The 15930-nt window shown below is 45.5% G+C and overlaps 1 protein-coding gene across 2 annotated transcripts in view; it reads right to left on the bottom strand.

Moving 5' to 3' along the window:
* Positions 1-12490, bottom strand: part of USP46 (ubiquitin specific peptidase 46) — a 48557-nt gene extending 36067 nt beyond the window's left edge. The window contains exon 1 of one of the 2 annotated variants that reach the window (XM_058192607.1): positions 12162-12490. In XM_058192607.1, the coding sequence (XP_058048590.1) occupies positions 12162-12197 (36 nt within the window). In that variant the 5' untranslated portion in view covers positions 12198-12490. The remainder of the gene's footprint in view (positions 1-12161) is intronic. The other variant, XM_058192608.1, reaches the window with a different exon arrangement.
* Positions 12491-15930: the final 3440 nt, after the last annotated feature.

Here is a 15930-nt window from a genome sequence, read left to right as displayed (position 1 = left end):
GAGAAAGAGTTTTGTTTTTAAAAGGAGGAAGGGATGCAATTAGGAATACCATTTCTTTTTATCTTTCCCATTCATACTAAAGAATCACAGTGAGCTTTATTCTGACATACTGGCTTGGAAGAAGAAACAAGCAACCCAGAATTGGATTCAGGTGAATGAGTTGGCTGGTAGAAGAACCAGGTTGGGTTAATTCATTCCACCTCTGAGGAATTAATGCAGAAAATAGAGTTGCACAGCAAAACTGTATGCATGAATGAATTCCCTGCGTGATGAACAGAAGTTTAAAAGATTATTCAACAAAAGAACAATCCAAAACACAGCTCTAAAACAACCATCGAGTACTTAAAGAAAAACAGATCTCTTTAGAACGGCTTTCGCTGTCCTCAGATTTTATTATTATTAAAAGTTTGGTTTGCGAAGTTCTAAACATGCAGCACATGCAAGAGGACCTAAGGACGTTTCTGCGCTGGAAGAATTCTGCAAGGAAGAGTGGGAAAAACTCAGAGATTCCATATAACCTAGAGGAACAGGAGGAAGAGTCACAAATAAGGCAGCAATTGGATAACATCAATTTAAATCGAAGGCAGAAATGTAATTTGAGATAGTGTCTCAGCCCTGACCATCTCTACTGTGTTTCCCCGAAAATAAGACCGTGTCTTATATTTTTTTTGCCACCAAAAAAGGCACAAGGTCTTATTTTTTGGGGGAGTGGGGAATGTCCTCCACTGATTCACCTCACTTGCCTGTGTTGTCCCCGGCCTCCTTTTCGCTGTCAAGAGGCCTTCTGTTGTGGTCCACCAGCAGCCTGCGGAGCTGGCAACAGAGTCGGACAGCGATGAGGCTGAGGAAGAGCATGGGCAAGTCCTGGAGGCTGAGGAAGGCCCGGATGAGGGCTCTGCGTCAGAGGCAGAGGTGGGGCCAGAGCCATCAAAGAATGATGTGCAGACTACAGAGCCTCCAGAGGCTGACAGTAGTGAGGCAGAGGAACAGGAGGAGCCTGTCCCTAATGCACGCATGAGAAGAGCTGCCAGAAGGCAAGAGCAGCTCAAGCAAAGAGGACGACTCGGGAGAAAGGCCAAGAGATGATTGGCCCCTCCCATAAGGCTTAAAAGACCAGCGGCGGCGTTTGGACTCTTTGCCGGAAAACAACATTGATAGCTTTGTCTTGTTGCATTTATTACAATGATCCACCTTCAAAAGTACCACAGTTCATCTCTATGGCATAATTGCTGTCATTGCTTTGTGACGATTTTGATCTGGAAGACATACAATCATCAGCTATGGACAATATTTAATGGATCCAATTATACCGTCAACAAAATTAAGTTTTATAGCAACTCCCCTGGAAATTTTTATCTATCCTAAGAGCCGAATCCCAAGTTAGCAATGTTTTCTCCCATTTATATCACTAGCTAACTTAAACTATACCAAGATCTAAGTCAACTTATCTTCTTGTTTGTTCTTTTTTTTTATTATTGTAGCTTTATGGCACTGTAGCTGTTTTAGCTTATTATTTCATTCGTTTTCATCACTTGCGGCATTTTTCCTTTAAGTGTTTCCTTTCTGGGTGCCTCTCTTCTTTTGAATGGCTATATTACACAACACCACATACCACACACACACACACACACATCTCCCAGAGACTTGATTGTTAATTTTGAAAACACATTTTTCACTCTTGTGGCACTATAATGCAGGAGAAAGAGTTTTGTTTTTAAAAGGAGGAAGGGATGCAATTAGGAATACCATTTCTTTTTATCTTTCCCATTCATACTAAAGAATCACAGTGAGCTTTATTCTGACATACTGGCTTGGAAGAAGAAACAAGCAACCCAGAATTGGATTCAGGTGAATGAGTTGGCTGGTAGAAGAACCAGGTTGGGTTAATTCATTCCACCTCTGAGGAATTAATGCAGAAAATAGAGTTGCACAGCAAAAACTGTATGCATAAATGAATTCCCTGCGTGATGAACAGAAGTTTAAAAGATTATTCAACAAAAGAACAATCCAAAACACAGCTCTAAAACAACCATCGAGTACTTAAAGAAAAACAGATCTCTTTAGAACGGCTTTCGCTGTCCTCAGATTTTATTATTATTAAAAGTTTGGTTTGCGAAGTTCTAAGCATGCAGCACATACAAGAGGACCTAAGGACGTTTCTGCGCTGGAAGAATTCTGCAAGGAAGAGTGGGAAAAACTCAGAGATTCCATATAACCTAGAGGAACAGGAGGAAGAGTCACAAATAAGGCAGCAATTGGATAACATCAATTTAAATCGAAGGCAGAAATGTAATTTGAGATAGTGTCTCAGCCCTGACCATCTCTACTGTGTTTCCCCGAAAATAAGACCGTGTCTTATATTTTTTTTGCCACCAAAAATGCACAAGGTCTTATTTTTGGAGGGAGTGGGGAATGTCGTCCACTGATTCACCTCACTTGCCTGTGTTGCCCCCGGCCTCCTTTTCGCTGTCAAGAGGCCTTCTGTTGTGGTCCACCAGAAGCCTGTGGAGCTGGCAACAGAGTCGGACAGCGATGAGGCTGAGGAAGAGCATGGGCAAGTCCTGGAGGCTGAGGAAGGCCCGGATGAGGGCTTTGCGTCAGAGGCAGAGGTGGGGCCAGGGCCATCAGAGAGTGATGTGCGGACTCCAGAGCCTGACAGTAGTGAGGCAGAGGAACAGGAGGAGCCTGTCCCTAATGCATGCATGAGAAGAGCTGCCAGAAGGCAAGAGCAGCTCAAGCAAAGAGGACGACTCGGGAGAAAGGCCAAGAGATGACTGGCCCCTCCCATAAGGCTTAAAAGACCAGCGGCGGCGTTTGGACTCTTTGCCGGAAAACAACGTTGATAGCTTTGTCTTGTTGCATTTGTTTTGTATCGACATCTTCTGAACTTTTGCCAAGAAAGGCCTCTGGCAGTTTGCCTAATTGGACCAAGGTTGGTGATAGGACTGAGGAATTGTGTTGGGAGAATTTGCTTTAATTTAGTTGGACTACGCTGAGAATGAATTAATTCTCAGCTGTTTTAATAAAGTTTGTTTGTTTTTACACTGACTGAGTTTCCTACTACCTATTTGGGCCTGGGTCACAACATCTTCAGGAACTTCTTCGGCTTTGGATAGTTGTAGCCAGACCTCGCACACCACGGCCCATTTCTTCTGCAGCCAGCAAGTCTTTCCTGAAGGCCTCTATAGCCAATAACAGAGCTTTGGATCAACCAAGAGCTCGCGCTGTTATTGGCTACAGAGGCCTTCAGGAAAGCCTTGCCGGCTGCAGTAAAAGAAATGGGCCGCGGTGTGTGAGGCCTGGCTGCAGAGGTGGCTTTCAGCAGGTTCTGACCGGTTCTGGAGAACCGGTAGCAGAAATTTTGAGTAGTTCAGAGAACTGGTAGTAAAAACTCCGGCTGGGCACGCCCCCATCTATTCTCTGCCTCCCAAATCCCAGCTGATCAGGAGGAAATGGGGATTTTGCAGTATCCTTCCCCTGGAGTGGGGTGGGAATGGAGATTTTATAGTATCCTTCCCCTGCCACGTCCACCAAGCCATGCCACGCCCACCAAGCCACACCCACAGAACCGGTAGTAAAAAAATCTGAGACCCACCACTGCCTGGCTGCAACTATCCAAAGGTAAGTAGTAGGGCAGCTCCCCCATCCCCACCCTAGCTTAATTTTTACTAGTGGGCGGGGTCTTAGTTATTATACTAGCTTATTTTGGGGGGGTAGGGCTTATATTGGGTGCATGTGTAAAAATCAAGCTAGGACTTACTTTCTGAGTAGGTCGTATTTTCAGGGAAACACGGTAGTTCTCACAAACATAAAGGGAGAGAGGCTGGGCTATGCATTCAGATGTTCCAGGAACCTTATAATAAAAGTAGTATTAGCATTCATCATTTTGGCCTTCTGGTCTGGTCTACCTCAAAGGCCCGACTCTCCATCCTTAGGTCTCTTACACAAAACATTATGGGATTTTGCCTTACACAATGTAAGCCGCCCTGAGTCTTTGGAGAAGGGCGGGATATAAATGTAAATAAATAATAAATAATAATAATAATTTATTTATATTCGTATCACGGGAAAAGGAAATGGCAAACAGTGCTGTCGGCACAAGGCTGGTGAGGCAGGAATCATTGCTTCCCAGGGTAGTGAAAACTGCTATATCATAGATGAGATCCATAGATGAGATGCTTTCTAAAGCCATTGAGAGAACAGCCAAGTATCTGTTCACTTGGAAAAGTGGAAGGAAAAAGTCTAGATTTTAAATCCTAGAGTGCAGTCCTATTATAGGCCTTGACTTCTATATACTGCAGTAGCTGCTTATTCAGCTCTATTCTTGTTTGCAGCAAAGAGAGACATTTTTGCTGAGTAGTGCTGTGTTTGAGCTTTTTGTCGAGTAAAGCGAATCTTGAATAAGGGATTATAGGTTTGGGGAGATGAGATTTACAAATGATTCATCTCAGCCTCCAAGTAGCTGTAACACGTGAGGATACCATGAGAAACGAAGGTAGTATGTTGAAATTTTTACACTGAATTCCAAACAAATGACTTTTAGGTGTACTTCCGATTCCTGGGGAAGAGGGTAGTGGGGAAGGCATGCAGATTTCTTCAAGAGGAGATTCTTAAATATATAATATAAATATAATTTTCCTGAACTTCAGCAACCAGACAACACGGTGACAAACTGGAAGTTTATGTGGGATGGAAAAACACACACTGCAGGAGATGATTTTTTTAAAAAATTTGAATTTATATCCCGCCCTTCTCCGAAGATTCAGGGCGGCTTACAATGTGTTAAGCAATAGTCTTCATCCATTTGTGTATTATATACAAAGTCAACTTTATTGCCCCCAACAATCTGGGTCCTCATTTTACCTACCTTATAAAGGATGGAAGGCTGAGTCAACCTTGGGCCTGGTGGGACTTGAACTTGCAGTAATTGCAAGCAGCTGTGTTAATAACAGACAGACTTAGTCTGTTGAGCCACCAGAGGCATGATAAGCAAGGAACAGTGGAACACTGCAATGGTGGGTTTCAAAATTTTTTACTACCGGTTCTGTGGGTGTGGCTTGGTGGGTGTGGCATGGCTTGGTGGGCGTGGCACGGCATGGCTTGGTGGGTGTGGCAGGGGAAGGATACTGTAAAATCTCCATTCCCACCCCACTCCAGGGGAAGGTTACGGCAAAAATCCCCATTTCCTCCCGATCAGCTGGGAATTGGGAGGCAGAGAATAGATGGGGGCAGGGCCATTCAGAATTTTTACTACCGGTTCTCCGACCTACTCAAATTTTCTGCTACCGGTTCTCCAGCACTGGTCAGAACCTGCTGAAACCCACCTCTGGAACACTGTCATACAAACAATCTCTCCCATCGTCTTCCTACAGGGGCCAATCAGGTCTTACTGGAAGACCACTAAGTATAATATGGAAGTCTCTGAACTTGAATTCAATTTTATAGAAGTCACTGATGACACCACACTAATTCATTATTCTGCTTGCTTATTTGATTCCCACCTCTTTTCTTTCTTTTTTTTGCAAAAAAGAAAGTGGTGGAAATTTTAAAATTAGTACAGTACAAAAAGAAATCTGATTTTCATCCAATTTAGTTTTTTCCGCAAGAGATCCAGGCCCCCTCTTTTAAACATTATCATCTTGCCAGGGGCAAGATAATCTTAATCTGGTCTGTGTGGGTTTATGTTCTCATTGTTTTAGTACTCCGCTCAGAGTCTGTTGCGGCTATAACAAATTGAAAAAAGACAAGAAATAATGAATGGAAGCTAATCAAGGAGAGAAGCGACCTAGAACTGAAGGAGAAAATTCCTAACAGTGAGATCAATCTGCCTTTGTAAGTTGTGGATGCCCCATCACTGGAGGCTTTTAAGAAGAGGCTGGACAGCCATTTGTCAGAAATAGTACAGATCTCCTGCATGAGCAGGGGGTTGGACTAGATGACCTCCAAGATCCCTTCCAACTCTGTTACTATTACTGTTCCTCCACCGCATTATGATTTCTAGGGAAGAGAACATCCAGTTTTTGTGGAGTACTTCCAGGTGGTTGGTCATTTTTCAGCTGCTGAATTAATGCTCTACTAACCAGAAACTCAAGCCAGTAATACTTGATTGGGTGGTTAAACTCTTTTATTATTTGCCCTGCTTCAGCAGCTCTTTCTTAGCTAAATTTCATAACCATAACAATGATGACAACGGTGATTTTCTCACCTTCCTGAGGAATGTGTAGACAGTAAACATTTTTCTGGAGGCTGCTTCAAGTGCAATAAAATTTCTACAGAAAGGAATGCAACAGCTTTCTGTTGACTGCACAGTAATAACACTTCATAATTGCACAGTCTTCCTCTTCTTGTACCACTTTAATACACACTGGGCAAATTAAAAGACGATGCATAAGCTTCCCTGAACACAACAGAATAACTTAGTCATGGCCTAATAATGTCCAATTAAGTTTCGATAGCCCTTTCCTTAGAATGATCTATTAGCTCATTAATCCTGACTTATTAATTCTGGGAGTTACAGACTCAATACACCTGGTGATATCAAGCTGGAGAAAAGCTGCCCTGATACAACAACCCTTTATGGCAGGTCAAAAAAATCAGTGCCACCTCATAGAAGCATAAAGGGATGAAACACCGAGAAATAACAACTCGGTCACAGTCAGCTAAAAAGATCTTAAATGAAGATCAGATTGCCCAAAGACATTTCTGTCTCACAACATCTTCATTTTAATCCACGACGACACCAATATTTCTCAATCCCACCAACTTTTAAGATGTGTGGAATTCAATTCACAGAATTCCAGCAAACTGGCTGAGGAGATACGGAAGCTTAAATCGACACATCTTAACGTTTTCTACACTATAGAACCGTGACGGCGAACCTATGGCAAATGTGCTGGAAGGAAGTGGCACACGGAGCTATCTCTCCGGGCACACGAGCCATCACCCGTTGGTCTTCCAGGTTCCGGCGTGCCGGCCAGCTGGTCTTCATGCACGTGAGAGCACCAAAAATCGGAAGGGCAGCTGCCCAGTGCACATGGGCCGCATCGGGAAGATGATCTTTTGGTTTCTGGCGCGTGCATGTGCACTGGCCACCTGGCCTACCACTTTCTGGTGTGCATACGTGTGCGAAGACCAGCTGGCATGCGCGCAGTGGAAACCAAAAGATCATCTTCCCGGCGCACGCACAATCCCGTTTCGGCACTCAGTGCTGAAAAGGTTCGCCCAACACTGCTATAGAAGAATAAAGTATGAAGTGCTCCTAGAATTCATACCATATTTGGGATCTTGCTCTGAGTATCCAGTACATCCAGTCAAACGTACATGCAACCTTATATGCCTATATATGTGTGCTTGTAGCACAGGTCATCTATTGGCCTTCTAGAAGGCCTTGAAGTCTTCTTTGGTCCCTCTACCGCTTCAAAGGTTTCGTTCTTCTGCTTCAAAAGAAGAAAGTTGACTGTCTTACTGGGGTGCAAACTGCCAGGCTCACCAAAGACACACTGAAGCACTAAAGCACCAGGATTGCAACTGAGGATATACAGACAAGGACACGAAGCCCCGTAGAGAAAGACGTTGATGATCAAGCTCATCACCCTAAGAAGATGTTTCATAACCATGGCAAGCTTAAGATAGGTGGGTTCAACTTCTAGAATTCTCCAACCAGAAACACACAAAAAAGGCAAAAAAAGTCCATGAAATCTGGAAAGCCAAAGTCCATCATGATAACGGATTTCTCCCTGCTGAGTTAATAGAGTGGAATAAATTCTATTTTAAACCTCTCGTGATATTCCTGAATGGCTTTGAGTAATGTGACAACCCCTTAAAAACTAACAAATATATTATATCCTAAGCTGTATGGCCCTGCCTAGAGAGTCTACTGTACTTCAGTTGATATATATTATACAATATCAATCATGTGATCAATTATAATACATGAAGCATGTAATCACCTCCCCAAACTATAAGACTGGGATAATTCCCAGAGACCATAAGCATAAGAGCACAGCAGCAAAATGGCAGCCAAACTATAATTATAGCATTAGTGAGCAGGAACTTTCACTTATTGCTGTACTTCATGTCACATTAGGTTCCACCTATTTATGTTCAAACAAAAATCTGCATGCTTGTTCTACCAGAAATATTAGGATTGCGTGCAGGTACTATCTTATTCCTTTTAGTAATGGTCATTTTGCCTATCTCCACCTTAATACTCAGTCTGACAGATTATCCTGCCATTTGACTGGTTTTTTCCCCCCTATGGCTTGTTTATGTGTTTTTTATGTGTACCCTTGTGTGCCGTGTGTGTAAAAGATATGAGCAAGAGGTATAAGAGCATAACCATACACACATGATGAAATGGATTTTGATCCATGAAAGCTTCTGTCATAATATATTTAACAGACGCCTAAACATTTGCTTGGGCAAGCCATACGCCACTATTGTTTAAAACAATCCTAAAATTACTGTGAGGGAAGAGGTTTGAGGCTACATGAAAAATATTAAGTAAATACATTTACAGTTTGGCTATATTTTTCATTATATTCAGATGTGCTGTGATTCACAACAGTGCCAAAAACAGGAAAAAGTTATCAATGGATTGATTCCAGACACATGTGTGGGAGTCTGAGAATTCAGACTGAAGGCCAAAGTTGGCCTTATATTTTTATTAATTTCCTAGTAGAAGCAGCAACATACTTTTGGATGAAAGGAACATCACCCTAAAACAGGACAACTCTGGGTATAAAATCAAGATTGTGATTTCAAAAGCTATATTTAGGTAACCGATTACAACACCCAACATAAAACCTGTTTTTGAAACAAGTCTGCTTAGCCTGTGATTGTGAACATATCCACAACTACAGACACTATTACAATTCCATTTCACGAATGGCTCAGTAGTGGATCAAAATGAAGAGAATGCCGTTTTTCACTCCTTGTTTATAAACAGTTCTGAGGCTAACCCAGACGTACAATCATATTTATGCCATTAGTCCCTTTTAATTATACATTCCACCAAGCACTTTTCAACTGCATCACAGATAGCCGGAAAGTATTTTTCCATTTCCCCCAATGTTGCCTCGCTATAAGATTCAAGATGCCAGTCTTATGTTCCTAGCAATAAATGTGGTTTTATATTTTGTAAGCCGCTTTGATTTGCCATGGGTGGCAATAAAAATTCCATCAATCAATCAATCAATACCGGTAATCTCTGGATTTAATACTGCCTCAGATTAGAAGTCTTATCACACCCAGATATCATTGCTATAGATTCACATGGGCTTCTATTGTTATTAGGCATCAAGAAATCAAAGTGATGCTAATCAAGAGATGTGGGTTAAGGACTAAGTTTTCCCTATTTGGTAGGCCTAATCCAGGACAACTACAATGTGCTTGTTTTAGTGGTTAAGGCCCCAGACTAGAGAGCAGGAAATTGTGAGTTGTAATCCTGCCTTAACCATGAAAGCCAGCTGGGTGACCTTGACCCAATTCACCCTTTCTCAGCCCAACTCACTTCACACAATCGTCGTCGTATAGAAAATAGGAGGAAAAAAGTGGGCAGCGTATGTTCACCACCTTGAGATATTTATAAAAAAATAATAAATTGAATTGCTGGCTGGGGAATTTTGGGAATCAAAATTCTACCTATCTGGAATTTGGTCAAGTTGCTCCCAAATAAAAGAAAGGCCACACAGCACTGTACATCCAAGTCCTTGAATGCACCAGTGAGTTTCCAAACTCACAACACAACCTCTCAACATTCTGCTTAATGCTTCACTCTAACGCTACTCAGCTCCCCATTCAAAACTCTGCAGGTCATTAAAGAGTGGCTAGTTTTCTCAGGATAGGTCTCGTCATCCTTGGCTCATTATTCCGTCCATCCATTCAAAAGTAAAGCTTTTGGACATTTCCTGCGGCAAATTTAGGAATCTCTAACGACAAAAAATGGAGAGCATCTTGATGATCGGGGAGCAGATATTCAAAATATGAAGTGTGAGCCAGGGGCAATGAAGAAAACTTGGCTCAACCCCCCCCCCCATTTCATAAAACAAAGAGGGGTTAAAGTCCGCCTTGCTCCAATTACTGACCGGGGTCAGTTCCTTGTGAAGCAGAGGCAGAGCTCAAAAAGCAGCCCCTAATTTGAATTCATGATTTTTTGTTTATCCTGGCAACCTTTGCATTTGAATGGGGAACAGCCATCTTTTGCATCCCGATTCCTTGATTGCAGATCCATACCCTCAGCCCCAAGTACAGGTAGTCCTCGACTTACGACCACAACGGAGGCCAACACTTCTGTTGTTGAGTGAGACATTTGTGAAGTGAGCTTTGCCCCATTTGACGACCCTTCTGGCCACCGTTGTTAAGGGAATCACTGCGGTTGTTAAGTTAGCAACATGGCTGTTAAGTGAATCTGACTTCCCCGTTGATTTTGCTTGTCAGAAGGTCGCCAAAGGGGATCCCATGACTTAGGAACACTGCAACGGTCGTTAAGTATGAACCAGTTACCTGGATTTTGATCACGCGGATGCTACAAAGGTTGCAACTGTGGAAAATGGTCAGAAGTCAATTTTTTCAGTGACGTTGTAACTTTGAACGGTCACTAAATGCACCATTATAAGTCGAGGACTAACTTGGCAGGGTAGTCCTCAAGTCACAACGGTTTGCTTAGTGACTGAAGTTACGACGGTGCTGAAAGAGGTGTCTTCTGACCATTTGTCACACCGATGACTGTTCCTGCGTCCCCAAAGTCAGGCGATCGAACTTCAGACACTTGGCAACTGAGTTCCATTTATGACAGTTTCAGTTTCCCGAGGGCAACGTGACCCCCTTCTGCGACCTTCTGGTAAGCGAAGTCAATGGGGGAAGCCAGATTCACTTAACAACCGTGTTCCTAATTTAACAACTGCAATGATTCACTCGACAAACGTGGCAAGGTTGTAAAATAGGGCAAAACTCACTTAACAAATGTCTCACTCAGTAACATAAATTTGGGGCTCCATTGTGGCCCTAAGTCGAGGTCTCCCTGTGTGGATGCACAACAGCTGTACAACTGTCCTTGCAGCAACGCAGGGGCTCCGCCACCCGAGACTGTATAATGACTGTAATGGGGAGAGCCGGGATCACAGGGGTGCCTTGCTTAACGACCGTGACAATTTCATGACCGTAATTCTGGACTCAATGGTGGTCGTAAGTCAAGAACTCCCTGTAGATGCACAACGGCTGTAGGAGTGGTCCACGACTTATGGCCTCCCCCCCTGAGCCACCCCCTTCCGCATAATGACCGTAATGGGGAGAGCCGGGTGCCTTGCTTCATGACAGCAATTCTGGCCACCCTTGTGGCCGTAAGTCGAGGACTGCAGATGCAAAAAAGTATTCCTCGACTTATGACCCTTCTTGCAGCAACCCTCCACCCGTGAGGCACCCCATTCCGCATAATGATCCTCATGGAGGGGTGGAGAGACTTGGGATGGCTTTAACGACCAACAACAACCTCACGATAGACCCTAATTCTGGGGTCCACTGTGGTCATAAGTCATAAGGAGGCCGCCCTGTGGCTGCAGAATGTGCAAGAAATCCCCCACTTATGACCGCTCTTGCAGCAACCCCCCCATCCCCGTTCCGCATAACGACCGTCACAGTGAGAGAGCCGGGATCGCTTGTAACGACCGCCAACAATGGACCCTAATTCTGGGCTCCACTGTGGTCATAAGCCATAAGGGGGACACCCTGTGGATGCAGAACGTGCAAGGAGTCCCCCACTTATGACCGTTCTTGCAGCAACCCCCCCATCCCCGTTCCGCATAACGACCGTCACGGTGAGAGAGCCGGGATCGCTTGTAACGACCGCCAACAACGGACCCCTAATTCTGGGCTCCACTGTGGTCATAAGTCATAAGGGGGACGCCCTGTGGCTGCAGAACGTGCAAGAAGTCCCCCACTTACGACCGTTCTTGCAGCAACGCCCCCTTCCCCCCCCCATGGTGAGATCGCTTGAACGACCGCGACCACAACACAACGGCGGGTTGTAAGTCGAGGACGACCGACACAGCAGTCGCTAAAGCCGGGAAGCGGACGCTCCCGGGAGGCTCCCCTGCCTTTACGACCGACCCCCGAGCGGGGGAGGGGAAGGCTCCGTCCCTCCCTTCCCCGACCGGCCCACTCACCATATTACAAATGGAGGCGATGTTTCTGACAGTCATGAGTCTAAAGGTTGCAGCGATTCCCCACCGCCATCTTTAGAAGGGGAAAGCCGGCATGGCCGCGGCTGGGAGAAGCGAAGGCGGGAGGGAGCGAGGCGGGCCGGGCGGAGAGAATCGGCCCCGCAGGCGGCGGCGGCGGCGGCTGCAGCAGCTGCAGGAGCAGCCCGGAGAAGGGAGAGGGCGGCAGGCGCCCGAAGGGCATCGGCCTGGCCAGGCGCGGATCAGCTGCAGAGCGCCGGGCAGAGCCTGGAGGAAGCCTTCGGGGTTTTGCCCGCCTGCCTTCCCTCCCTCCCGGCCGCCCGCCCGCCCGGCCAGCCGGGACGTCGCCGGCTTCTCACTCGGCCGCTTTCCTTCTTTCTTCCCCTCCTTCTTCTTCCCGCTCCTCCCCCGCCGCCGCTTCCTCCGCCTTCCCTCGCGCCGGCCGCTCCGCTTCCCGTCTCTCCATCGCAGCGCAGCGCCCGGGATCCACTTTTGACAGCGGCGGCGGCGGTTATTTTATTTTTTTTATATATATTTTTTTAATTTTATTTTTGCAAGGGTGGGGGAAGGGAGAAACGGACGGTCAATCCCCGTCGGTGACGCGGAGGCCGACCAATCGGCCGGCCGCCTTTCGGGAATGACGGCGCCCAACGCCAATGGGAGCGGGGAGTGGGAAGGGCGAAAGGCAAAGCCCACCCCCCCACACACCCCGCCCGCCAGAACAGCCTGGAGAGGAGAGGGCGGGGGGAGGACGCCGAAAAACAGCGGTTGGAAGGGGGGGGGTTGCGCCTCCAGGAGCTGCGAGGATTCGCTCTTTACCTCAACCACCTCCTCCTCCTCGATATTTCGCGAAGCATATTCAATTTAGAATTTAGGACCACAGAGTTGGAAGGGACCTTGGAGGTCCTCTAGTCCAACCCCCTGCTCAGGCAGGAAACCCTCTATATATATGTATATGTATATGTGTGTGTGCGCGTGTGTATGTATATATATATATAATGTGGGAGAAAACCTGAATAACCAAAGACCTACATACAAACACCCGCGAAAACCTCAGAAAACAAATATTGCACCTCTACGGGGAGGAAATCCACCATCTGACCAGGACCTATGAAAAACTAGAAGTCCAAAGAGCTTCCATTTTATGTGACCTTGCATTCCTACGAAACTGCCGAGATCAAAATTTAATCCCCACATGCTTCCAATTGAAATTCCACTCCAACTCTGCAGCCGCCAAACGCATCCTAAAAAGAACAGAATTGGCCCTAATCAGAAATGAACTTCACACAAAAAGATTCCTCCTAGATCAAATCAACAAAGATCTCCTCACACTTCACCTCAAACTCAGCAACAAGATCCACCCTGCACTTTGGGACAAATCCAAACAACTCGCCGTCTGGAGAGCTGAAACACAGACCACCCTCAAGACAGACACACACACCAACAAACTCCGAAGACTACAAGAACGCCAGAAACAAACCCCTCCCCCCTCACAGCCACACATGAAACAAACAGTGCATAACATCTCAGATAGGATCCTCACCAAAGCTGAAACCGATGTCCTTTCCAAAGGATTCAACTTTGCAGTCACTCCCAAATACATCCCCACTGAGACCATTATATGCGGAGTTGAAACCAGCCTGACCAAAATCAACCCCGATGACGCTAACAAAATCAGACTCGAAATCACCAACATCCTCTGCAGCAAGCCACCCAAAAGCAACTTACCCAAAGAGGAACAGACAGCACTACTTAACCTGAAAAAAGACACCAGCATAATAATCCTACCAGCAGACAAGGGGAACGCCACGGTGGTTATGAACACATCTGACTACCAAACCAAATTAACCAACCTACTCCAAGACCCTGCATACAAGCCCCTAAAAACAGACCCCACCACCTACCTAGAAAAAACCACTAGATCCAAAATAAAAGCCTCCCCCATCAGCGAAGAAATCCAACAAAGAATCATTCCCAGAGAGAAATCATCCAGATGCCCTAAGCTCTACGGCCTTCCCAAGATACACAAAGAAGGAACCCCACTCAGACCCATAGTCAGCTCCATAGGCTCACCTCTACAAAACCTAGCCAAATTTCTCGCCAAACAACTACAGCCCTATGCAGAATCCATCGCCTCACACGTAAAAAACTCATTCCAGTTCATAGATATCATAAAGAAACAAAACTTACAGCCCAGCGACCTACTCGTGAGCTTTGATGTCATATCCCTCTTCACCCAAGTGCCAATCAAAGAAGCCTTGACAGCTATCCAAAACAAATATAACCCCCCCAAGCACATCCTAGATCTGACCAACCACTGCCTATCCAACACATACTTCATCTATAACGGACAAAAATACAAACAAATAGAAGGAGCACCCATGGGATCACCCCTCTCACCTGTCATTGCCAACCTCTACATGGAACACTTTGAAACCCAAGCACTAGAAAAATCTGATCACAAACCCAAACTCTGGCTCAGATATGTAGACGACACCTTCATAATCTGGCCACACGGGAAAGAAAAACTTGACAACTTCCTCACACACCTCAATAGCCTACACCCCAAAATACAGTTCACCATGGAAACAGAAGTTAACAACCAACTTCCCTTCCTAGATGTCTTAGTCTACAAGAAACCCAATGGCTCCTAGGACACACCATCTACCAGAAGAAAACACACACAAACCGCTATCTGCATGCACTCACACCACCACCCAGCACAGATCAACTCCGTAGCCAAGACACTCATCTCTAGAACAAAACGCTTAGCTGATGAACAACACCTAAAAACCGAACTACACACTCTCACAAACGTACTAACATCCAATGGATTCCAGAGAAATAAGATTACCAAACTAATCCAAAAAGAACCCCCCACTAAAATCCAAGACAGAGAACAAGAAAACGGCACAGCCCTCCTCCCATATATAAAAGGCACCACAGACAGAATCAGCAAGATCCTCCACAAACATAACATCAAGACAGCATTCTGCACAAACCAAAAAATATCCACCATCCTAAGAAACCCCAAAGACAAAATTGAGTTAGAAAATCAAGGAGTATATGAAATCCCATGCACCGCCTGCCCCACCACATACATTGGACAAACCAACAGAAGAATAAGTGCACGCATTGAAGAACACAAGAACTCATTCAAAAAAGAGGAACCAACTTCTTCCCTGGTCCAACACTTTAAAGTCACAGGACACGATATTGACTTTAAAAAGACCAGAACTATCGCCAAAACTGAACACTTTAACAACAGAATAATCAGAGAAGCCATCGAGATAGAAAAACGCCCACACAGCATGAACAAACGAGATGATACCTCCTGCCTACCAGCCATTTGGAAACCTGCCCTTATTGACAAACGAGTCCCTAACACGAGGAATGACACCAGACCCACACTCACGAGGTCCACACAGGATGTCACCACCACACATCCACCCAGAAAGCAGACCCAAACCCACACTGATCAGGAAGCACGACCAAGGACCAGAAGCCAGACCGCAGCTGCAACATTAGCCATTTCAAACCCCTCCAATCCATACGTGCAGCAGACAGACACCCACTATGAAGATGTAGCACGACCACGAACACGAAGCCAAACAGCAGCAGTGCAGCTCACCAGCTCAAATCTCCCTGCAACTCAGACTAATCTGAGCACAACCAAGCCCCCACCAACACAGGACACACCCCCAGCCAATCAGAGCACAAAAACCCCAGCCAATCAGAGCACAGCCAAGCTCCC

The sequence above is a fragment of the Ahaetulla prasina genome, chromosome 8 (assembly GCF_028640845.1).
Source record: "Ahaetulla prasina isolate Xishuangbanna chromosome 8, ASM2864084v1, whole genome shotgun sequence".
Classification (NCBI taxonomy): domain Eukaryota; kingdom Metazoa; phylum Chordata; class Lepidosauria; order Squamata; family Colubridae; genus Ahaetulla; species Ahaetulla prasina.
Note: the sequence above shows the minus strand (reverse complement) of the source record. Positions and strands in the feature narration are given on the sequence as shown.